At 35.6% G+C, this 24,719-nt stretch overlaps 1 protein-coding gene across 3 annotated transcripts in view; it reads left to right on the forward strand.

The window, feature by feature from the left end:
• The window catches only part of LOC132698472 (uncharacterized), a 109,255-nt gene extending 88,834 nt beyond the window's left edge, over positions 1 to 20,421 (forward strand). For all 3 annotated transcript variants that reach the window (XM_060664539.1, XM_060664537.1, XM_060664540.1), the window contains 7 exons: positions 3,730 to 3,931; positions 5,489 to 5,649; positions 12,298 to 12,499; positions 15,257 to 15,491; positions 15,544 to 15,820; positions 19,069 to 19,845; positions 20,096 to 20,421. In XM_060664539.1, the coding sequence (XP_060520522.1) occupies positions 3,730 to 3,931; positions 5,489 to 5,649; positions 12,298 to 12,499; positions 15,257 to 15,491; positions 15,544 to 15,820; positions 19,069 to 19,845; positions 20,096 to 20,155 (1,914 nt within the window). In that variant the 3' untranslated portion in view covers positions 20,156 to 20,421. The remainder of the gene's footprint in view (positions 1 to 3,729; positions 3,932 to 5,488; positions 5,650 to 12,297; positions 12,500 to 15,256; positions 15,492 to 15,543; positions 15,821 to 19,068; positions 19,846 to 20,095) is intronic.
• The last annotated feature ends 4,298 nt before the right edge of the window (positions 20,422 to 24,719 follow it).

Below are 24,719 nucleotides of genomic sequence, written 5' to 3' on the forward strand. Positions count from 1 at the left end.
AACATAAACCGGTTGTTACACTTTAATGCCGAAATTAATGTCATGCTTACCACGAAAATATTTACTGTAAAGTTTTGTGTGTATTAGATGGAAATATTTACGCATTAGTAATCTGTTTTTATCGATACGGTCGGTTATGAAGATTGTATCTTCTCCGAAAATACGTGCTTCAAAAATATTAATAATGAATGAAAAATAATGAAAGAATGACAATGAAACATGTGTTAATTTGTCAATTTATAGCAATTGAAGCTACGCAAAAATGTAGTTTTGTAATTATTTGAACCAAATAATCAGGTTTGGTTAGTTTTGATTCGCTTTTCTGTTTTTTCCGCAGAAACTAGATGAACGAGGGATATTCGATAACATGATATTATTTCAGTGTAACAATAATTTTATAAAAAAATCGATAATTTTTAAGAGTAATAATAATACTAAACATAACACAGCTAGTTATGGTAGATTGGCAAGATCTAAGGCATAATTTAACACAATTTAAATGATCAAGAATTTATAAACAAACATCTAGCGTCAATACGTATTAATAGAGAGTACCTTCAAATATTTGATTATATTTTGATAATACTAAAATTAAAAAAAAATCCATTAATTACAATTTAAATGTTTACTGTGCAATCACAAATTTTTGCAATCCGTTTTCGAAACGAACTACTTAATAATTGCGATTATTTTCTATATTTTCTTAGAAATCCAGTTGCACCAGAGTACATGCATTTTTGCGGTTAACATTCGTATTAAAAATTTAATATCAGTCTGTCTTTTCTCACGGACATTTTTCAATTTGTTGCTTGCTGTATTGCCTCGCAAATAATATAATGTCGTAAGTATCTGACTACAGTTAAAAGAAGCTTGCAATCAAATCTAACCTTAATAAGGAATTATTAGAAGAACAAATTAGAAAACAGCGTTCCTGAATTATAAATTTTAGGTTATGGGGCGGGATCCCGGAGGACAGTTTTAAGCGTTTCTATGCCTAACATCAAGGGGTCTAATTCAATGAATATTAATAGTGACCACCAATGTTTCAATGTTGTATGATGCAATTTTCATCATTTATTTATTTATTTTCAACATTTTGCCATTTTACACAATTAATTGAATTAATTATGAATTGGAAATACTTACATTAGTTTACAATAAGGTGAAATTTTAAACTGTATTTAAATTTAAACAGAGGTCTGGTATCATAGGATATGTTAAAATTCTTTTAATATGATAAATAGCTACAGACAATTTCTCTTGTGAATAACTTAAAATCAAAACGTAAATCTGAGTAGAGTCTCCGAGCTTCTAGAGGCTTAGCCTTAGCATAGGACAGCTTTGTAATTAGTACAGCGACGGCAAACCATATAGTTATTAGATAATTATAATTCGGTATCGGCGTCATCGATATTTTCGCAAGGAAGTAAATGATTTTCAATGCACGCCTTTAAATTTTCGTTCCAAATAGCGATTTTCCTAACTTTAACTCGTTTTCGAAGTACATTTAACAAGATCTAGGCATTTTGAAAGAATACTGTCGTTAAAATGCCCCATCTAAATTTATTGACGCTCTCTCAGCACCCATGTTGATTGTTAAATATCCGAAGATCATTGGTCAAAAACGACTTTCTCCAATTTTTTTCTTGTAGATGCTTACTTACTATGCGGCAAACTAATTGGAGACAATAGCTTAATTGTTGGTAACAAAGAAATTTGTTCTAGATATTTCGAATTGTATATCCTTATTATTATTTTTAAGATATTTATTTGTTATTTTTACATTAAGTATAATCATAAGTTTAAATAATTTTATTCATTAATTTATTTCATAGAACTAAATTTTTAAAAGGCAAACATTCGAAACGCTACTGTAGGATTGAGATTGAATATCGTTACCATAGAGATGTAGCGGATTGTCAACATCCCATTCCTGTCAATCTGTCAATAATTTAATGTTAATTTTCCTTCGAATCTCTGCAGATGGGTTTGCAAAAGAGTCCTTTTTTTAAAATTTTGTGAAATTGTTAATAGTTTCAAAAAATCCGTGTTTAATGCTGTTTATTATGTTCAAGAAGCGACGTCCCAGGATAACGTTTTTGGAAACAGATTATCGAATTGTTCGCATTTCTAAAGCAGACCCTCACTGTTGCGTATACCCGCGATAAACTACCAGTTTAACGTAGATATACTTCGATTCGGTTACGGTTAGTCTCGGTACAGAAAAAAATGTAAGAATACGAAACGACCCTTTTCGCATAACAACATTTTATTTATTATTTTTGATGCGTTCATCTCCTTGACTACACGGCCAAACCGCGCTGTTGCCAGTTTAAAAATTAATCCTAACAACCAACAAAGGTACAGTACAGTATTTTAAGAACAGTTGGAGATAAATATGCTTTAAGTCTAGAGACAAAGCCTTGGTTTCTGTAAGTACGTAAAAGCCACTTTGGGATCAAATTCGCTTCCTCCCTTTAAAAACAGGTAGTCACCCGATCTTCTGGCTCTCTGTGTAAATTGAATTCCACAGCAAGTTCTTCTGAGAAATTTGACATATTTAAGCTTGCGTTAGACCCTCACTATCTGTTTCTAGGTCTTCTAGTTTTTGATTTCTTAATAATCTCATTCAAAGTTAATTTCACCATTTGATTTGGTGGTTTTTCCATTGTTGTTTCCCCAAGTTTTCTTTTGTATGAAGAACTATAGCCAGTTGTTGATTTTGTTGCTTGTCGACCTCTATTAGAGTTTATTTTCTTCAAGCAAACCAGAGCCTACTACTACTAACTACTATATGAATGGAATGTTCTTTGAAAGTAGACCCTGTTCTGTAGATTGTTTTACTTCGGCTAATGATTCGCATTTATCAGCAGATATCACGTCACTTTTGTTTAATTGTTGAACTTACCATGTGGTAATTGTTCCTCCTGTTCCGCTGCACGGTAATCGGCCTCACTAAAGGCATGTCTTTGAAAAGGGTAGATATCTCTTACTTTAAAACCGTTGGCTGCTATTTCGCCGGTTTGACACTTGCGATACGCCTTCCCAAACAATTCGACAATGTCATATGTCAAAGGCTGGCTATATAATAATTCCACAAAAAAAAATTTTAGTCAAGCCGCAATTAATTTTTAACATATGTTTGGTCTTTTCTCACAATAAAAATAACTACGGCCAGTTGCCGACTAAATACAGGCTAAGCGATTAGTTTATTATTTAATAATTTAGTATTTCGATTTACCCTCATTCCTCTATATCAGACTGAAGGTTGTGTTAATGATTTTATTGGTAAATGATTATCCGCAAATCCTTGCATCAAAGCAAACATATTTATATCAAAGGTAAACAAATCGAACAACATCGGTCAGAGTGGTATTAGACATTATTGGTTTTAACTTTTGTTTGCGTTTAGTTAGAGAGCTCTGGATTGATTTTATAATATACTCACCAAAACCATGTTTGAACAGCAAAATAAATTGCCCGAAAATCATTAATAGGGGACCAGATGTTTATTATCTTTATTTAAAAGTAAAAAAAATTGTAGTTTAATATTTTTCTTTCTTTTTTATGGGTAAAAAATTTCATATTTAGTCATCGGTATGCATACAACACTGTACTTATCAATCGAACCAGGTACTATTTAAGCCATTGTCGTGAAAAAAAAAAGTCTTACCTGAAACGTTTTGCTTTTAAAGAAATAGTCCGTCCATTGATATTTTCATTTCCTAGAATATTACAATCGGCATCGTTGGAGGGGTGGTCGCATGCATAGGACTGCTTTCCCCGAAACGGCAAGAGGTCTTACTTTATCTGGCAGTATCCATTTTGGCCGTCAACGTGGTAGCCCTTCTGTTCACCGAGTGGAAGATCTACTTCGCTGAGGTACCCAAGTTACTCGATAATTATCCAAATCACGTCCTGATAGATTATGGTAAGTTTAAAGATTAATTTAAGTAAGTCGCATCAGTATTCATTCGGATTTTCGTAAATCCTATACAAATCCACAACAAAGAATTTCAATTACAAACACTTCTTAACCGATAAGGTTAGTTAGAAGGTTAAAAACCTGACAAGTTTCACCTCTGAAAAACCGGGATACCGATGAAAATTTAAAGATATTTCCTATGTCAATCATTACCAATCACAAAAAAATAATGAATAAAGGCTTATGGCTATTTAACATTTATGGATTTATAGATTTAAGATTTTAACCTCGATTTTACGTGCGTCTTGTCCTATGTCTGCTTTTGCGTATATTTTATGAGAAAAATTGACCTTTTAAAAGTGGAAAGGTATATTGCTATTTCAAACATTGCTTACAAAAATGCCGGAATACTGTAAAGTTTGCAATGAACTTGGCCAATTTCAGTTCTGAAGTATAATTTCATATGTCATAGGCGGGTGTATTTAATTTATTGTTTTGTGCTTTGTGCCTAATGTTTTCTATTGTAGATTTCTAAAGAAGCATCAAATTTTGTTTATATTTATGTTAATTATTAGTTATTTTAATTATAGTCCTGCACCAACCATTTATTGCCACTCTCTGGAATTATTTTTGACACCTTACCTGGTTGCCTGTAGCAGTCATAGTAGTCCTGTAGCGCCTGATAATATAATAATAAGTCGAAAAAAATTGTCCAGACTATAATATGTTTTGTAATCATTTTTTAAATAGATAAAGTTTTAAATATTTGTCTCTTAACTCCAAGGGCACATTGTTAAAAATACGTGACCTCGAAGTCGTCGACAGCCTACAGTAGGGACCATTCAGCTTACCGCTCTGTCTTGTATGCTTAGAATGTACGTCACCAACTAACTTAAAATTCGATAAATTGTTAAAGAGAGAAATGGCGTTTTAAAAATAAAAAGACTCGCCAGTGTGAGAATTCTGTAGTGGGCAAATAAACCCATAAAAGATGAAAACTTGGAAATGTGTGCAATACTCCGTAATATACGTTTTTGAGCCAAAAATAATTTATCGGCATTTATCCCCACAAATGGTTACTTACAATATGAAGAGTACAGGACTTAAAACCAAACCTTGAGGGACACCCATCTCTATGCGTTGATTGGCACTTTCTATTCTCTTACCGTTATATAACTTAAGGGATACAAATTGAGAACGAACTTCCTTGTTGATTGTATCGAAGAAAATATCAATTCTGCATCAGGGTAATTAAAATAACGCCCTGTATATGGGTCGACAACGATACGGTGCCTTCTGTGACCTGCGGCGTAACTCCAAATGGTTTTCGTCCGTGCTAATTATCGATTCGAATTTTTAAGGAAGGTCACACCTAATGAAAACGAGTAGGTAATCCCCGACTACAAAACGAGTCTCTCGGCCGCGTATGCGATGCGCACTTTTAGTTTTAACGAGAACTTCGTGACAACCGATCTCGAAATCAATATTAAACATTCTTCGACGAGTCGTTTTCTCCGATCGGGCAAAAAGATTTTCGTTAAAAACGTGGGTTTTCCTTTTCAGCATGCTTTCTGCTTAGGATCGCCGAGGGTACCGTCGTAGTGGTCTCCTTTTTCGACAGTCAATTCGCCTTTTGCTCCGCCCAGATCCTACCAGTGGCGGGAAGCAAAAAGGGCCGCGGATCACACGACCAAGTGTCCGATATCGAGTACATTATTCCGAGGGTAAGAAACTTTTCTGCACTCCTATAGGTGTAATCATCGTTCGACGCAATTAATGTCTATGATTGATTACGATGGATAGTTTAAAGTCTATTGGTGCGCGATGAACAACAAATTATACCGGGTGTCCCGTTTATTATAGAATGACACACCTTATCGAATACAAAAGTAGTGTGGATTCAATCATACATTTGTATAGCGGGTGTTGCCTTACTGAACAGAACATAGGAAATCTGATGTAAATATTTAGGTGGCCAAATACTGGCTCTCCTGTACATTTAATAGTAAAGTTGTGATATAATTTTTTAACTTTTTTAATTAACTCATGTGCCTAGTTTCATTAATATTTAAATTGGCCAATCTTCAGTTATTGAATTAAATATGAAGGCAAAATTAGAAAAAAAATATAGTTTAATTAATAAATCAAACACCAGTAAAACAAGTTGTGACAATTACAACACGAAAAATAGTGACAGTAACAATATTTTTATTTATGATTCTTATATGTTATTAAACGTGATTGAAGAAAAAGTAACCATAATTAAGTGGTTATATGCAGAAAACAGCCTTAGAACAGTGACTTAATGTTTTGTAGAAAATAATAATAGGAATTTTTAAAAAAATATTTCACGCATTTGCACTCAACAACAAACCAAATGTTCAAAAAAATTGGAGGGAGAGAAAATGAATATCGTTTTGTTCCTAGTGGAACCTAATTTCCTCGATAAATAAATGTTATGGTGCGAATTTGAGGATGCAGAATGTTAATTATAATAATTAATCATTTTTAATAAAAGACTTCGTCGTTTCTTGGAACTTCCTTGTTGCTTAAACCGTCCTTTAATTGAAATTCATCCCGAAAACGCTTTACGGGACAAGGACTAAGAACCTGGGATGCGTTTGATCTTACAAAAACTTAATTATAGTCCTTCATACTTTATTTATTTTGAATATATGAAACCAAATTTGCATGTCTTCATTGTAAACCAATCTTTATTTGATATGTCATTGTCCAGCTTGACGTCATTTTGAAAATAGCGTCATGAAAATATTCGCTGGTGTTTTTTGTATTGACCTTTTGCAATTTTGATAAGTTTATTAAAATTTATTCAAACTCGGCACATGAGTTAAGAAAAAAAAAACAAAACGAAAAGTTGTATTACAACTTTGATATAAAATGTACAGCGGGGCCAAGATTTAGGCACCTAAAAATTTACTCGGGATTTCAAATGTTTCTTTGGGAAACATCACCCAGTATCCAGGAAGTTTGTACTTTGGTGTACAAATATGTACACAATGTTCTTATTTTAAACAGGCCTCCCTGTAAGTTGGGAAAATGTTAGACATAATGTGGACAATATTTTATATGTAATTCTTACCGTTTCCGACATGTGTTGAATTTTATGTCAAAAGGACTATTTACAGGTCATATCTATCGATTTTTATGCCTTTGTTTTATATTTAAAGAAGGGGAAGTGATACAATAAAAAAATATTACTCCAATTCTTGATCTATATTAAATTTTTGGGCCAATATATACAGATGATTGGATAAAAACGTAATATTTAAGGGTATTTTTTATTAATAAATAGGTGGAGTACGTAAAATTATAATCGATACACATGTTAAAATTACATGTCTGAATTTATTAGGGACTTATCGAAAAATAGCGTGAGCAAATAAATATTCCTATTGAATATGAATTTACCACGGTTGCACTAATTTCCTTCGTTTAAGTTTCTTGCTAACGTAGCTGTCTGCATATCATCTTTCCAGCTTCGCCGTGGTCTTCGTATTTTTTTCCCTCTGGAGGAACCCAATTGTACATTTTCTTCGGCCATTTTCTGGGGATGTCCATACCAAGTGAGCGTTTTACTTAATTTAATCCTTACTTGCCTTACTGCCATTCATTCTTGCGTAGCTGGAACGGCATGCCGCTCGTCCGTCCTGACTCAGCATACGTGACTTTTGGCGGCCATACAAAAGATATCACTAAAACGGCCATCCTGTTTTGAAAGCGTCCTCGCGCTATTTCTAAAATTTTTAAAAACCAACAACTAAATTTTTGTAAGTGCTACTATTTAAAGTTTAACTCAATACAAACAGACAGCGGAGTTACTATTGTAACATTATTTAGTTATATATTTTTTTATTCAATAATGGCATTGCCATTATTCCTCTACTTAATAATGGGATTGCCAATTTAAACCTCACTTTTGTTTTAATAATGGGATTGCCATTATTCTTCTACTTGATAATGGGGTTGCCATTATTAATCTTTTTTTTTAAATAATGGGATCGCCATTATTCCTCTACTTAATAATGGGATTGTCGTTATTAACCTCACTTTTTTTTCAATAATGGGATTGCCACTATTCTTCTACTTAATAATGAGATTGCCATTATTAATCTCACTTTTTTAACTTTAAATAAGCAATTAAAAAGTAAATAATCTTATGTTACCGACTTTTTGTGAATTCGTAGACGGCCATGCAAGCAGTTGTTAATGAGCAGCTACAGTAGTCCGCCGTCCCCGTTTTTGTAACGCATATCGGTCATTAGGTGGTGCTGCACGTACAGTAAATGGTCCTCTGTGTTTCGGTTTCAATTTTACTCCGCCGACTAGCTGAGATTCTTCCACAGCCACAAGGCCCCAGAGTCTTTGCAACGGCTTTGCCTGAATCAACAAAGTTATCGCTCAGTGACGCATCTTATAGGAGCTGCTGAGTGGCTAGCAACCTTGGATTTCTTCTACGTGTTAGCGATATCTTTTACATGGCCGCCGAAAGTCACGTATGCTGAGTCAGGACTTACGAGCGGCATGCCGTTCCAGCTACGCAAGAACGAACGGGAGTACGACGTACACCGAAGATCTGTTTTGATCCTTATTCAATTTACATTTGATAGAAGCCGGATTTCATATCTCGTGTAGTGAAGTATTTTGCATGGCAGAGAGCATTGATCTGATCTTGAATATGCGGCATCGGGTATCTTTCTCTGACGACTCTGTTGTTGACATCACGTAGATCCACGCACATTCGAACTTCACCACTTTTTTGATACTAGAACTATCGGACTTGCATATTCTGAGCGACTTTCACGAATTGTCTTAACTATTGTATTAACTTGAAGTCTTTCTTGATACGCCACTGGATTAGTATCTTTTAAGTTTATTGTCATTTCACCAGTCATATCTGGTCGGGAGTTTTATTTTTGTAAAACAATAAAAGGCTTGCTATTCGTAATTTCAAGTCCTCTTTTAAGTCAGGTTGATTAATCACAACCTTATCCACACTTTTTAAGGTCATTACGTTCGAAATATTGAGCAGCAGACCTTATTGACTATTTTGATTATCGCATTTAGCGTTTTAGCTACAGAATGCTTTATAATAGATTCATTGGTTCCACTATCAACCAAATAAGAAGAAGAGAGAGCATTATTTTTGCACGATAACGTCGCTGTTGGTGTTGCGTTCAAAATTTTCTTATAGTGGTTGCAAGTTGAAACTTTGCATGAACCTGGAGCCTCTTCTCGAACTACGTTTGGTGCCTCGTGTTTATTGCGACAAGTATCACGATGGTGTTCTTAGCGGCCACAATTAAAACATGATTCTTTTAAAATCTTCTTGGATTTTTCATGGCTTACCTCTCGTTTTTCCCCGAAACGGCATTTTTTCAACCCTACTTAAAACCTCGTCCCAGGGCAATTTTTCATAAAGCCTGTATATAATGAGTGTTTTTTTTTCGATGTATAGAACTGTAAGTTGGCATTACTGTTCAAGATGGCGACCGATTTAACAGCTGTCAAGTGATTTATTCTCAGTTTGGTTTGGCAATTCATCATGAATAGACTCACGTTTGAACAACGCTTGCAAATAATGCAATTTTATTTCGAAAATAATGGTTCTGTGCGGAATACGTATCGCGCACTACGTCCATTTTATCGTGGACAAAATCGTCCATTAGAGCAGTTAATTCGATTAACCATGGAACGTTTTCGCACCACAAGATTGCTGTTGTTCCCGATTTTCATAAGCGAATTTTGTTTAGCGATGAAGCGCACTTCTAGTTGAATGGCGAAGCTAATCCTCAAGTGTATGTCAAAACACCGTTACATCCAGGAAAACTGACTATTTGGTGCACTTTATGGCCTGGTGGAATCATTGGTCCGTACTTCTTCAAAAACGATGATGACCAGAACGTTATAGTCAATGGTGATCGTATAGAGCTATGATTACTAACCCTTCCATTCCTGAATGGAATAACCATGATGTCCAGGAGATGTGGTTTCAACAAGACGGCGCAACATGTCACACAGCTCGTGCCACAATCGATTTATTGAAAGACACGTTTGGTGACCGCCTAATTTCACGTTTAGGACCTGTGAATTGGCCTCCAACATCTTGTGATTTAACAGCGCTAGACTACTTTCTGTGGGACTATGTAAAGTCATTGGTCTATGCAGATAAGCCACAAACGCTTGACCATTTGGAAGACAACATTTGCCGTGTTATTGCCGATATACGGCCACAAATGTTGGAAAAAGTCATCGAAAAGTGGACGTCCAGATTGGACTACATCCGCGCCAGCCGTGGCAGTCATATGCTAGAAATCATATTTAAAATGCCACAAGATTATCTTTCGGATAAACAAAATTCATGTCAATGGAATAATCCATCGTTGTTTTATTGCAACTTAAAGTTCTATACATCGAAAAAAACACCCCTTACTTCGAAGTTTCTGATTGCCATAGTCACATAAAGAACCAAATCACGACTTCGCATGGTGGCAGCTTTAAATGCTCGAACCCCAGGTGTTTCTTTATCAGGAAATGCAGTGATGAGATCAGCACAAAAATTTTCCCAAGTTCGGCGAATCGGCCGCCATTCGCAACAGTATCGTTAACCTCTATTTTCAAAGCCTCACCTATCCTAGCGACCATTAAATTATCGCTGATGTTTAATTCGTATTTTAATTTCGTAGCGTCTTCTAACCACTCACGAATTGTGTAAACGCTGTTGTCCGGATCGTAGCTGGTTAATTTGAATGTCGATGTTGACGCTCGCGTACCTGATACAACTGCTACGGGAAGCTTGGGCGCTGGCATTTCCTGTGAATGTGACAATGACATCATCGCCATCTTTCTTTGTTTCGCCAATTCAGCAATTTGTTGTTGTTGGGCAGCGATTAAGTTAATTAAAGTTTCTTGCCACTGCACTGTCCCTTTCGAAAGTTCAGGAATAGACTCGACACGAGGTGACACATTATCTCCGTTCGAATCTGTTGTAAGATTCAGCTCGGCACCGTTTGTACCATTGTCTGCCGCCATTTTCGCACTAATTCGTATTGCTTTTGCACCACTGGACACGGAACTATCCCATTTCTAATGTTAACTTAAGTTAACTTAAGAGGATTGCGTAAGGGTTCAAGACTGAATAAAAGTCTCCCCAAAAACCAAAGCACTGTTCTATTTGACCATCTCTTACAACGTTGATTGCTTTCGGCTCTCCGGTGTACGTCGTACTGCCGTTCATTCTTGCGTAGCTAAAACGGCATGCCGCTCGTCCGTCCTGACTCAGCATACGTGACTTTTGGCGGCTATATATCGCTAACATCAATAGGCGAATAAGATGGCGTTAAATAAATACTGGGCATTCAAAAACTGAAATTACAAAAACTGAAATTAAAAATTTAAACGAAAACGTCAATTTTTTCAATTATAAACCCTCCAGTTTTGTAATTTTGTCGTTTTTGGCATTAAAAAGGGAGTGTGTATGGTCAACTATTTCAAAAAGGTGTAGATTTCGAAATATTAGTAGTAACTATCGAGCCTGTAGAAACTACAATATTTTGCTTTGCTACTTCGGAAAATTGTATTATTAATTATTTTGATATTATAATTATTAAGTAACATTATGCAAAATCTCTCTTTTTTTTCTAAATGGATTTATTTACTTTGAAAATATCAACGCAGACCACTATAGTAGATCCCTTAATGTAAAGATATATGTATAATAGAAGTTTTGAATTCGATAGATTTGTGTAGATCTGCAAACGTCACTTTTAATATAAAATCAAAATAATTCATGACTTACAATAGAATGTTGAATATGAAATATTTTCAGAGGAACTGAAAGATGCCTTAATGATAAGGTGCTCTATTTAAAATAAGTTGTTACATTGGAATATTTTAAATGTTGTTGGCTATTCGGTCTAAAATATCGAAATTTCGTGGAATGTATGTAACCCTCTTAAGTTGAGATTTATGGCTGTTAGATTATTTTCGCTGGGAAAGTGTTTTTTACCGTTAGAAGGGACCAGCCAGTTGTCGTTTGTTTAGCTCTCCGTACCGTTCGATATCAACTCTAATTATATTAATCCTGAAATACACTGTGTTTAATTGACCAACGCCTATTATGTATAAGTAAACTTTTCTCGTTTTTTCGATTTCTGATTCCCATTATAAGCGGACCACCCGGTACACTTGTAGCGGCCAGCAGTCTTTCTGTACCTCAAACAGCAAGTTTTACCAAAGCCATGCGTTCAAACGTATTCTTTAGCAAAAATATCAGGAATGCGGTTCGCAAGTTAATGTTTTTTTATTTCGAATCTGAATTTTATTTAACTGTGCCGCCATTAACCTGCTTTCAGTCGAAGCCGCAGTCGCAGCAGCACCAATTCTACGACGCATACGCTCAAAGTTGGGTGTTTGATTCCGAGAACGCGGGCTGTTCCAACGGGGGAAACTCCACCGACAATTCTTACCTGATCGTTCAGAATGGGACGACGCCCGCGCCCAAGAATCCACTGGGAAGGCCCAACGGTTTGCAGAACGGCACAGCGTTGAAAGAAGGTTTTGACTATTGTTTACGCTGCCACTATGGTTACAGCTAATCTGTTAAGTCCTGCTATATAAGAAATAACTACAAATATATTAAACGTTTTTATCAAATCTAGAATACCACTAGTGGCAGGCGTCCGGAATTTCGTATGTCTGTTTTGGCAACATTGATGATACGCCATTATTTTCTATTAAAATAAAAATACGTCCTACGATCTCCAATAATTTCTAAAGAAATTTAATTCCTTGATTTTTTCAAAAAATAAAAACCTCTTCTCTGCATATATTAATATGACAGCAAGCAGAGAATTATCATTATTATTTCTTATTTACGTAATTGTATTTTATAGATGAAGCTAACTCTTCCAGAAGTAAAGTCAGAAATTTCCACAATATCCTAATTTGGGCCAAAGTGCAGTTGTAGAATTTAAAAATCAAGAATAGTTTTATTGTAAATGTTTGGGCTGGAATTGTTGGAAATTACTTAATTGGAGCCTTTTTTCTCCCAAAAAGAATAAATAGTCATAATTATCGTCGGCTTTTAGTCACTTAAAAATAAAATCTAATTTTTCTGCATATTAACGATATTGTTATGTCCATGCCGAGAAGAGCTTTTATTTTTTAAGCGAAAACCGTACATCGGATTGAAAAAAATCCAGAAATTAAGTTTCTTTAGAAATGATTGGAGATTGTAAGAATAATTTTTATTTTAAGAGAAATGAGTGGCGTACCGTCAACATCTGCCAAAATAGACATGCAAAATTTCGAACTCCCTACGTGTGTTAAAAAAAAATATATAGTATACTAAATAATGCCTCTTGATACATAGTACGTGTGTGCCAAATTTCATTATAATATCTAAAGTGGTATTACAGGTATTTAAAAAAAACATTTTATTTTTACGACTTTGCCACCTTGTGTTTCAAAAGACATATGTCCATACGAATACGAATACGAATTTAAAATCGATACAAAAATCACCACCTTAATTATTGACATTCCATTAGAAAACACCGTGTATATCCAGCATTGCGTGAAAATAGTAATTTTCAATCCGCTACTCGACATAGTTAAAAATTTCTGATTGCTTAGGTCGATATCTGCCCTGCAATTTCGAGTTTTATTAGTAGATTCACACTTGGAATGATTCTTAAATCGGCACATCAAACAGATACTTGGAATAAAAATAACCCAAATCGACAAAAAGTTGCCGTTTTCACGTCCCATTTCTGCACAGAAATTAATTTACCTAATTAATATGTCAAGGTAAATACAAACCAATAATTATAATGTTCTTGGATTTTAAATTGGTTTTATTAAATACAAAAAATATACAAAATTATATACTCAAAATACAGTCGAACCTCGACAAGTCGAACTGCGATAACTCGAATTTTTGATCAGTCGAACCAAATTGGTTGGCAATAGAGTCAAAAGTAGGAAATGCGTGTTAGTTTGTCTTGATTACTCGAACTTCGATTACTCGAATATCTTGATAACTTGAACGAAACATTTGGTGCCAACTTCAATAAGTAGAATTTTCTGGAGGAACCCCCCAATTACGACCGATCTCAACCTCTCTTTTTAACGTATCTATGCAAGCAGTTCAGTTCCTGTGCTTGCTAAGTTCACTTGTATGACTTACTAGTTAATACTAAGTGAAAAATACTGTCCCTATTCAATTTACACATTATATTAAAGACATTTTTGGATTTTTGCATTTTTTGATATATCTTTAAAAACCGATACCGAATACACAACCGATTCCCTCTATGATTGTTTAAATAAAATTGAAGCTTTTGTTGAAAACCAAAATAAGAAATCCGGTCGTCAGTCACAACTTTTTTCCAGTGAAAGAGTAAACTTTAATATGTACATACATATGTATGTATATGTGCATACATACTATACATACATACATACATATACTGGGTACATATACAATACATTTGTATGTACATATATTATGTAAATACATACATACATATGTACTACTATTTCATAATTTTCGTTTTTTGTTCAAAAATCATAGATATTAGGGCATTTATGTAACGTATAACCCATTTTTAAAAACGAATGAATAAATGTTCATTCACAAAAAAGTACATGCATTTGTAGTTTTTATTGATAACTCGAAGTCATGATAACTCGAAATTTTCATGTGTCAAATCGCAGTTCGACTTATCGAAGTTGGACTGTATTCACATATTATTAACACCCTGATGTATTATTACATATGAAATACATAAATCCATCTCTGAGTGTGGACGCTAAAACACTCTTTTCCAAACCTCACAAGTCAGAAAGTCAGAAAGTAGACGTAAAAAGTTAATATAAATTAGATATAAAAAAACTAATACTGATATACTAACATATAATCGAAATTAGAAAGGATGACGACTACGCCATAATGATATCAGAAAATTCCACAAGAGTACGCTTGGTGTCATTGCTAATATATTCGTCATCTTTCCTGAATAACTGTATACTTGAATTTCATTAAATTCGGTGAAGTCTATTTCCTCATGTTTTTCTCGGTTCTTTATCAATAATGTTGCAATAAATAAATTTTTGTTGAAAATTCATTGATTCCGTGTTTGACATAAAGATGAATACAAAATTACACCCTGTATGAATTTGTTTGTTCCTAACATGTTCAGCTGTTTGTGTGTATCAGATGAAACTATTGTTGTCTGCTTTTATGGAAAGGATTTCAATTTTTAAGGCACAAATAATTTGAAGATTTTAATTCAAAAATTAATTTTGTAGCCACTTGTCACCTGATAGACAATCCTGCGGTTCACGTAGAGGAGGCATCAGATGATAGCACAAGCAATAGCGATCGAAAACTATGCTACATGAAGAGTTTCTCCCGTTCGACCTCTCCTGTGATTCTATCGGCCAGTTCGTCGCAGATCAGCCTCAATCTTAGCGCCAGAGATCACAATCCACCCATTTACGAGTACTTGGAAAAGCTGACCGAGCCACAAATTTACAGGTCTAGGTAGAAACTGTTACATCAATCCTCGACACCCCGATTATACAACGAATTTCAGGCTAAATACAGCTGTGAGTAGTAAGGAGGGTGTCGAATCGCCCCAGTACCACGCCCCTCAACCCGTAGCAATGAGAAGGGTGGAGACGGTCAGTCCTCAGGTGGTGGAGCCTGTCCAGTACGCTTCGCTGATGAAGGAACTGCAGAAGGCGATCATCAGTAAGAAAGAACCATCTGCGGTGACGTCACCTCTAAGCAATAGCGAAAGCCAAAGTCATTCCAAGAGCAGCGACACTGAATTCTCGAGAGAATTAGAGGCTGCCCTTCAACTCATTCAGGTGAGTTTTGACGCTGATTAACGAAAAACATAAGTGTTACACCTTTATTTTATTTTGCCGATGCACTTTAATCGAATTTAGCTTTTGTTAAATAATAATATAAGTTCTGGCTCATTGGTTTGGTATTATTTACTTACCCCTTGTTGAGAAAATTTGGCATATAGTTAGAAAACACATGTTTTTGTATGATGCCTTATATCTTTCAATCCGCAGCCGTTGAAGTATCAGAATTAGGCGTTAAGATAGTGAAATATATTTATGTAATAATTCAACTTCAAATAACAAGTTGCAGTTGCTTTAAATGAACTTCAAAAATAACCTAAAATCTAAATACTACCACTTTCAATATGTATATAAAGTTACTCCATACAAGAGATACAAGATATCGATCGCCTACATTTGTATAATAATTTTTCCAACATTGGAACAGAGGATATGTGTATGGACTAATTTTTTTATACACATTGTTTAATAATATGATTAATGTTTCCGAATTATTAAATCAAATTAATATTCATTCTCCACCGTACATAACACGAAATTCCCTGATCTTTTAATTAGACTTTACCCATATAAATGACTTTAACAATTCACAAATTATTGTTATGAGTAAACAAGTCCCCTAAGAGTGTGATTTATGGCACACTTCGTCAGTTTAATAGGCTTAAATCTAAACTCATTAAAATATGCAATTAATTATTAAATTGTATTCTTGTATTTCATTACTCTGTTGAAGTTTGCAATTAGTCATGGACTCTTCTGTTGTGATATGTTAATATTTTAGAGTTGTTGACATAAGTATTTGATTCTCTTTTTAGAAATTTTACTATTTTTTTAAACCATAATCAAGCTTCGACTGCACAAGACTATAATAAAAAATTTTCGAGTGCTTTTCAATTAGTTTTTACTTTTCTAATTAAGAATCCAAGATTTCTATATGCTAGTTTTAAAATGTGTTCTTGTCATATCGAAGGTAACACCAAGCCTATTTTTTATAGTAACTGTTGTAATAATAACTTTATTCAGATTATATTTGAAAAACAAAGATTTTTGTCACAAATGTATCAAGAATTGTTCAAAATGTAAAATCTATAAGATTTCCACCAGTAGGTAGATCTGCGTTCTTAAAAACCATATATCAGAAACTTTTCCTTTGTGTGGACGCTTATTCTAGCTGTTTGAATATTTTGGAAAAAAAATTGCTGTGTTAGTTAAAATCATATAGCTACCTACTAGATCTCATAAAATGTTCTGGGATAATAATGAGTTAAGTGTGTGCAAATCGCTGTTTAGAAAGAAAATCGCAATCGCAGGTTAATAGGTGAAATATAGAGTTATGCGTGGAAAATCATTACCTTCTCTACGAAAATATTAATGAAGTTGCGGCACATTAGTTTTTACCAATAATTAGTTACGTTATTTTTTAAATCTAACTTAAGACTGGCTCTATTCTAGCCATTTTTAACTTATCTGTATTTTATTTATTACTAGGAGGCGATAACCACTTTACCGTTTCCAGATTAATAAAAATGAATATTACGGAAAACCTAGATAAAGAGAAATTGTTATCGTGTTAAATTTAAATATTTTTGTAATGTTTTTCTTTCGATTTTATGAAACATTTATTAAAATATTTTTTCAAAATAGTAATATTAAAGTATTGAGTAGACTATTGCGCCACCCTGCATATATTTAAAGGGGTTTCTAAATTTAAAATTATACTATTTGATATTCTATAGTGGAACATAAATTAAAATCAGTTTAAGCTCTATTTTCTCCCAGGCTTTTTGTTTCTCCTGTCTCTACAGCTCTTTTCTATTTTCTTAAACATATACATATCCATTGTATCCATTCTATTCCTAAAGACTTAAAAATTGGTACAATTCAGACTTGAACAGTTTCCGATATAACATGACAAGACATTTTTTCTCACTTTTTAAAATCTTTCTTCATAGTCTCCTCGTAACTCTATACACTTCTCCCTGCAATGCTCCTATCTCTCTAGCCCGTCCAAATCGTAACCACCGTTTGTCTCCTCAAAATAATTGTTCAAGTAAGTGATTGCCTCCTCACTTGGCGAAAATCTTTGTCCTCCGAGCGGTTTTCAGATGCTTGCAGTTTTTGTTTTTTTTTTTTTCGGAGTCGGTTCTTCCTCTGCAGTCTACTGTTTTGACTGAATTTTTGATTCGCGCATATAGTGTATCCAAGTTTCATCTACAGTAATTAACGTGAATAAACGCGGCACTTTATTTTGACGGTGGTTTAACACCATTTGATGAACTTTAGCAATATTGTCGTTTGTAGTTATAGTTTTTGGACGCCCCTAACGTTCATCATCTCCTAAACTATTACGACCACGTTTAAATTAAGTTGTCCGAAATATCACTGTGGTAAATGACGGTGCAGAATTCCCATACACAGAATCTAACTCAACTTTAATTTGCGTCGGCGTATTGCCTTTCAAAAATAAATATTTTATAACAGTTCTATACACTTTTTTTTCATTTTCACGAAAACAACTCACATCGACTGACTCGAAACGACTCTCAACTAAAAACCACGCTTCCAAAATGGCTGAAACTTTGGTAAATAACCATACTAATGATACTCATACTAACTTGCACTTTGTATACGACGATCTCCACACACACCTAACTCGTTTTTCCTTGAACATTTAACACCTTACAAAATATGCCGTGATAATACCACACCCAGCTATGAAATCAACGAACTGTCAGCAGACGTGTCAGTTTTTGACTGCCGATAAGTCTTACTTGTCGAAAGCGACATTTGAAATGACAGAAGTCCTATTGGTTAAAAACGGATTTTGACTTGATCGCGCATGTGCGTATTGAATGGCCCCTGTCAATTTTTTTTTATGGTAAGTCTCATGTTCGATGTTTTTTCCCCAGTCTGCATCATCTACACTCTCGCACGTCTTCTTCTAACCAATACTTCGCTAGTTTATTTCTGCACTCGCAATCAACTTTATTTCTTTCATACATTTTCCCTATTAAAGTGCGTGGGAAGTGTTCAGTTACGTCATACGCACACCATCAATTGCCTTACCTTTTTTAACGAATGCAAAGGTTCAAAAATACACCGAAACAAACGCTATATAAAAATGGTAGTCGACTTCCGCGACCATTGCGAAATGAACTTTGTTTATAGGAATATATTTATATATTTATAAGGTTTTCAGGCCTGCGATAACATTCAATTTAATGGCGCTATAATAATCGTTTTAGGACCTGGAGAGTCCAAACACTGCTGAAACGCCGTCGGACTTGAAAGATGTGCGGCCGTTGTGCATGTGGCGAAAAAGCAGCGGAGCGAGCGAGAGCGAAAAGACGCTGAGCGCTGTGGGTTCGATGGGGGAAATCACGTCTCCCATGACCGAAATTCCCCTCCAACGAGGAGAATACTCACCCTCGAATCCTGGTAAGGGCTCGCGCGTTACAGTACAATATCCCAATTCCCAGAGCACCTCGGGATATAGTTCGCCCACTCACGGACCCACCCCAAACTGGTCGACCACCTCCTCTATAAACGGTAGCAGTATCGACATCGTTAAGCCGATCGGCTATCACATTCACAACGCCAAGTCCACGACGGTTATATCATTATTCTCGCAAGCAAGCGGCGACAACGGCAAAAGTAAATCTGTCACTCTAGTCAACATTTCCGGCCATCCAGATCCGTTTAGGGAATCTGACATCCTAGCTTCGACGTTTCTAGTTAAAGATGGTCAACCTAAGGAACATTTTCCCCTATCGTCGTCTAAAAATGAGAATACAACTGAAATATGTCGGAAACGTTCGAACGAGATCACCACCTGGCAACCAAAACCGGACGCTCACCAGGGTATTTGGAGCGTAAAGTCGCTGTTGCGAAAAAAAAAACACAACTCCCTTCCAAAATTGCGGCCCGAGTTGGAAGCGGCCATTATTAAATCCGAGAGTTTAGCGTACCTGAGCGAAGTGGAGTTGTTGGCGAGACATAAACGCAATGAAGAAATCCAAAGGGTAAGGGACATTCAATTTTTGGGGACTGTCATGGTGGTGGTGGTGATGGTGATGGTTGATGTACCTTATGGGTTACCCTGTTGTCATCGGTGTTTGTTGCATTTGCGTTGTTTCCGCTTTGTTTTTAATAGGGTATAAAAAGGTCTATAGCCGAGCTAGATAATTGCATATTTGTTAGAAAATTCCTTACAAGTAGTGGTAGAATTCGGGAATTGTTTGTGAAGTCGAACATATAGTGTTTTTTTTTCAGCAAATTGAACAGAGGGTTATCGAACAATTGGCCATGCCGAGGTCCGAGTCGCACTGCTGAGTTGGAGTAATTTTCTATTCCTCACGGGATTCTATTTATTGTAATTTATTTATTAAATCGTCCAGTTTTTCCAAAAACTTTACACATAAATGTCAAAACAAATTTACTCTGCTTAGATCAACCTATTTTTTGTATATTTTATATCTAGCTATTGTGTAAATAGTACATTTATTGTTACTAGAGCCATATAGTTTATATTGCAATTCTATTGTATATATTGATCTAGAAAACCAGCAATTTATAAGAAAATGAAATAAACATCTTCCTTGGAGATTTTTTGCTTTGGTAAAGTTATATCAGATGGGGGTCCACGTCAGAAGTTATTATTTATTGTTCTTATATAATTATAAAAAATGCAAAAGCAATATCAGAAAAAGTAGAGCTTACGTTCTATAATTAAATAGTCGAACAAGGGAACGTAATTAGGATTAAGAAAGTGGAGTTCAGTATCATAATTGAGAACATCATGTTAATAAATGAAGCAAATTCTTGAAGTCAAACCAAAAATTATTCCAGATCTAGAAATGTTCCAAACTTTTTCCAAATGTTTTACTGTTTATTTGTCAAGAGGCTTCCAACCCGTAATTTTTTATGAAATGAAAGAATTAGCAAAACTAACAAATATGCACCTGGTTCAATAAATTGTACCACGTGGGTTAATATTGGAGCTTTTCAATAGGCTGCTAATCCCGGATGTTCCCGCATCTATCTTTCAACTGCTTGATTATAATACACTTCCATTGGTTCCAAAATTGCAATGTCCTGAGTGGGTCACACTACCTCAACAAATTTGCGTAGCCAAACACTAATAAATCAGTCTTTATGAAACCTGTACTGAGCAACCTAGTAAAGCACCTTAAGCAAGTTCGGCCATTATTCTCTTACTTTTGAAAATTATTGTAGGCCCTACAAATTGTCCCGACGCAATAGTGCAAACTACCAACGTGGTATTAACACCCCATCCACCGCTAGCAACTATATTAATGTTTTTTTCCTTTCTTAGAACTAATCTCGTTTTTCTTCTGAACCGTAGAAAACTCATCTACACTAAAAATCCTAATTTCAACTAAGTTCTCTAAGACTGTTATTTATACCCTCTGTATCTAGCCAGTGATGTCGACTCTGGCTGATATTTATTCTGCCAACTGGAACGCTGCTCTTCGTATATCCTTAATAACATAATTCTTCCATTTTCAGAACTTGATCTTCTAGTTCCTGTTCGATTTCTGCGGTAAATACGGTTAGCCGTCCTAATGATTTTGTTCTTCACTTTGCCTTTACATTTCGCTTGAGAGTCCGTTTTGAAATATTATATCGTTTGAAAATATTCAGTCCAAATTTCCCAGTTTTTATATCTACTTATTGCCATTTGATATTTGATACCCTTGCGAGGCATGACTGAAAAGAAGCGCATAAGTTCTTCGGTGTACCATTACAAATTAACACACCAAAGTGGTATGATCAACGAAATTATGTTACGTCTTTAATTGTTGTAGTTATGGAAAATGTTATCGAAACAACTAGTAAGTTCTTAGTAGGACACAGGGACTAAATCATACTATAAGAACTTACTACGTACCCACGTTTTGTGGAAATACCGGAATTTAAACTTAAATCGTTCACCGGCTTTCGCGTGGCTTCCGTGAGGCCCAGAGACGTCAATTCAGCTAAATAAATGGTGTTAGAAGCTTAGAGTTTCATAAATACCGCGGTGGTACAATTTTGCAGCCGTTACAATATACCCGACTTCACCCTATCTAACAAATACCTCTCGAATGTGGAGAGTCATATATCGGAGAAACGGTAACATCAAGTGGCCCGAAGCTCGGATTGTCCAGAGGAAACCGCATTGCATTGCAGAATTTTAAAAAAGTATTCATTAGAAACAATGAAAACGTCTTTAGGAATCCAAGCGTGATGTTGGCGTCCTAGCAGAACAACCTCACGCTTGATCGCACCAGACTTCGTCATGGGGAAACATTGTAGTGTAGTATACTGGGTGTCCAGTATAAGATGATTTATATGGGGATATTGTAAACCGTAGGAGATACAAAGACGCTTAAATGGAAGAAAAGTAGCGTATTTATATGCCAAAAATAATCTAGCTTTGTTTTATTTGAAATCAATAGCCGTACGTAGTACAGCGTGAGAAATGAAAATGTCCATTTTTGAAAAACAACAATATTTTCTTTATAGGATACGGCGATTCTAAAAATGGTGTCGAAACAAATTTAGGAGTATCTACTATTTATCGCCTATTTATTATGTTGTATACCTCTTAAGTCAACTTTTGTTTTTTAGCTCTTTAAAAATGCCTTTCAACCATGTGCATCATATTTATATTTGATCTAGATAAATCCGGAAAAATAACAAAAATAAGATTTCAGAATAGTAGGCTTTGATATTGCTATTCAATTTTAAAACACATTTTAAGTAATGAGTGAATAAGAAGGGATTCAATATAATCGAGAAAAGAAGTTATTAAAACTTTCAAACATATCTTTAAAGATGCTTTACTCGTTTAACGCACAAAAAGGCACTGAATTTTGCAATAAAATTGGAGCAAGCGTTCAAATAATCCGCCGTTTTGTTGCACGCATAACATTCATTTTCCTAACACTGCTTGACAGGACTATCTTAATGGTTGCGTAATGATACAGATTCTCTTAATTCTCCAACGTTTCCATAGGACCTATTGCATACTTAATTTTTGAGGTGATCCCATACAAAGAAATCAAGGGGTGTTATGTCTGGGGATCTGGCTGGCCATCTGACTGATCCCAGGTTGCCTATCCACCTGTTGCGAAATTCTGCATTTAAAAAGGTCTGTACATTGTGTGGCAGTGCGCCGCCTCGTGGGAAACACATTTGTTGCGAAGCCGCTAGTGCAAGTGACTTTTATTTACAACAAAATGCTAGAAAATGCATCGAGGCAGAAGGTTAGCTCGTTGAACACTTATAGTGATGAACCTATGAACATTTTTGTGTAAACTGAGTTTTGTATCTTTTGTTAAATTAATTTCTTGAAAGTTTCTGTTAATAAAGTAGTTTAGTAAGTAAAAGTAAAGTAGTAAGCAGACGGTTAGCTCTTTGAACATTTATAGTGATGAATTAATTTCTTGAAAGTTTCTGTTAATAAAGTAGTCCCCGCTGTTAGATAATAATGAGCTGCAAAAAAAGCATCACGAACATGTTTTTTTTTTACGTTCTCAAAGTGATATATAATGTTGTAAGAACGATGAAAAGATTTAATTAAATTGAAAAAAAATCAGGTCCGTATTTTAAAAATAATAACTTGATGATGGTTGTCAGAAGCCGATAAGTCAGATTCAATATTTAATAATACTGTTCATTTGAATCCAGAATGTGTGAATGTGGTGTTAAAAATCATCAATTTTATTGGAACATATTATTGTGAAGTTAGATCGCTAAGCAAAAGGAAGATGCTGAAATGGTTTTACAAGTTTAGGAATATGATAGCGGATTATATGCAAATAAAATATTAATCGCTATCTGAATTGAGTGACCCAAAATGGAACTTAGCACTTCTCATCGACTTTACATTCTATTGGAATGATTTAAATTTAAAATTTGAAAACAAAGGATAGTTAGTGACAGCCATTTGAAAGCGTTTCAGGACAATTCGCTTGTGGGAGGCACAGATGCTGCCTCTCAACAGTTACCATTTCACCACACTCTCTCCGTATCAAAATATTGCTTATGCCAAATTTGCTAAAGAACTCAAATCGCTGTCGCAACACTTTTCGAAGAGATTAGATTCAAAAAGTAATACACAAAATATTCCAATACACTTGTAAATGCCGTTGATCGAGATTCGAGAAAACTCACCCATTTTGAAGTTGTTCAAGTTCTACACAAAATACCCCTCCTAAAAAAGGTTAGCAACTCCTTCAGCCCAATACCGTGCACTGAGTCCGGATCAATCAGGGCCGTTCCGCAGACTCCCAATCTTGCCCATGTCAAGGCAGGGCACTCGGTGAGCAGATGATACGGTGTCTCCCCCCCTTCCATGCACCACCTACACTCCGGGTCGTCTCCAATGCCTAGCAAGCAAAGATGCCTCCTAAGCCTGCAATGCCCTGTGTAGGCCCCTGTTAGTGCTCTACACTCCCTTCTACCCAGTCTAAGCAGCTCCCTGGTCCGAGGAAGGGCGCGCCCATCCATCATAAGCCTCGCCTGCCTCATTCCCGGAGCAACTCTCCAGCCCCCCGCGGCCCGGTCTCTCGCCCAGACTTCTGGAGCTCCCCGCCTCACACACGGAGCGATCCCCAAGCGGGGCTCTGGCACTATAGGCCTATGCGAGGAGCCCTCTCTGGCTAAGGCGTCCGCTGCCTCATTGCCCCGGATACCGGTGTGACCCGGGACCCAGACCAACGTGACTTTTCTCTCCTCAGCCACCCTCCTCAGTACCCCTTTGCACTCCTTTATCAACAAGGAACGCGTACGCACTGACTTCAGCGCCATGAGTGCAGCCCTACTATCCGAGCAGAAGAAGACTCTCCTGCTTCCGTGGTTGAGCCGAAGCACCTCTCTGACCGCCATC

The sequence above is a fragment of the Cylas formicarius genome, unplaced genomic scaffold, assembly GCF_029955315.1.
Source record: "Cylas formicarius isolate icCylForm1 unplaced genomic scaffold, icCylForm1.1 PGA_scaffold_2__14_contigs__length_35257938, whole genome shotgun sequence".
Taxonomy (NCBI): domain Eukaryota; kingdom Metazoa; phylum Arthropoda; class Insecta; order Coleoptera; family Brentidae; genus Cylas; species Cylas formicarius.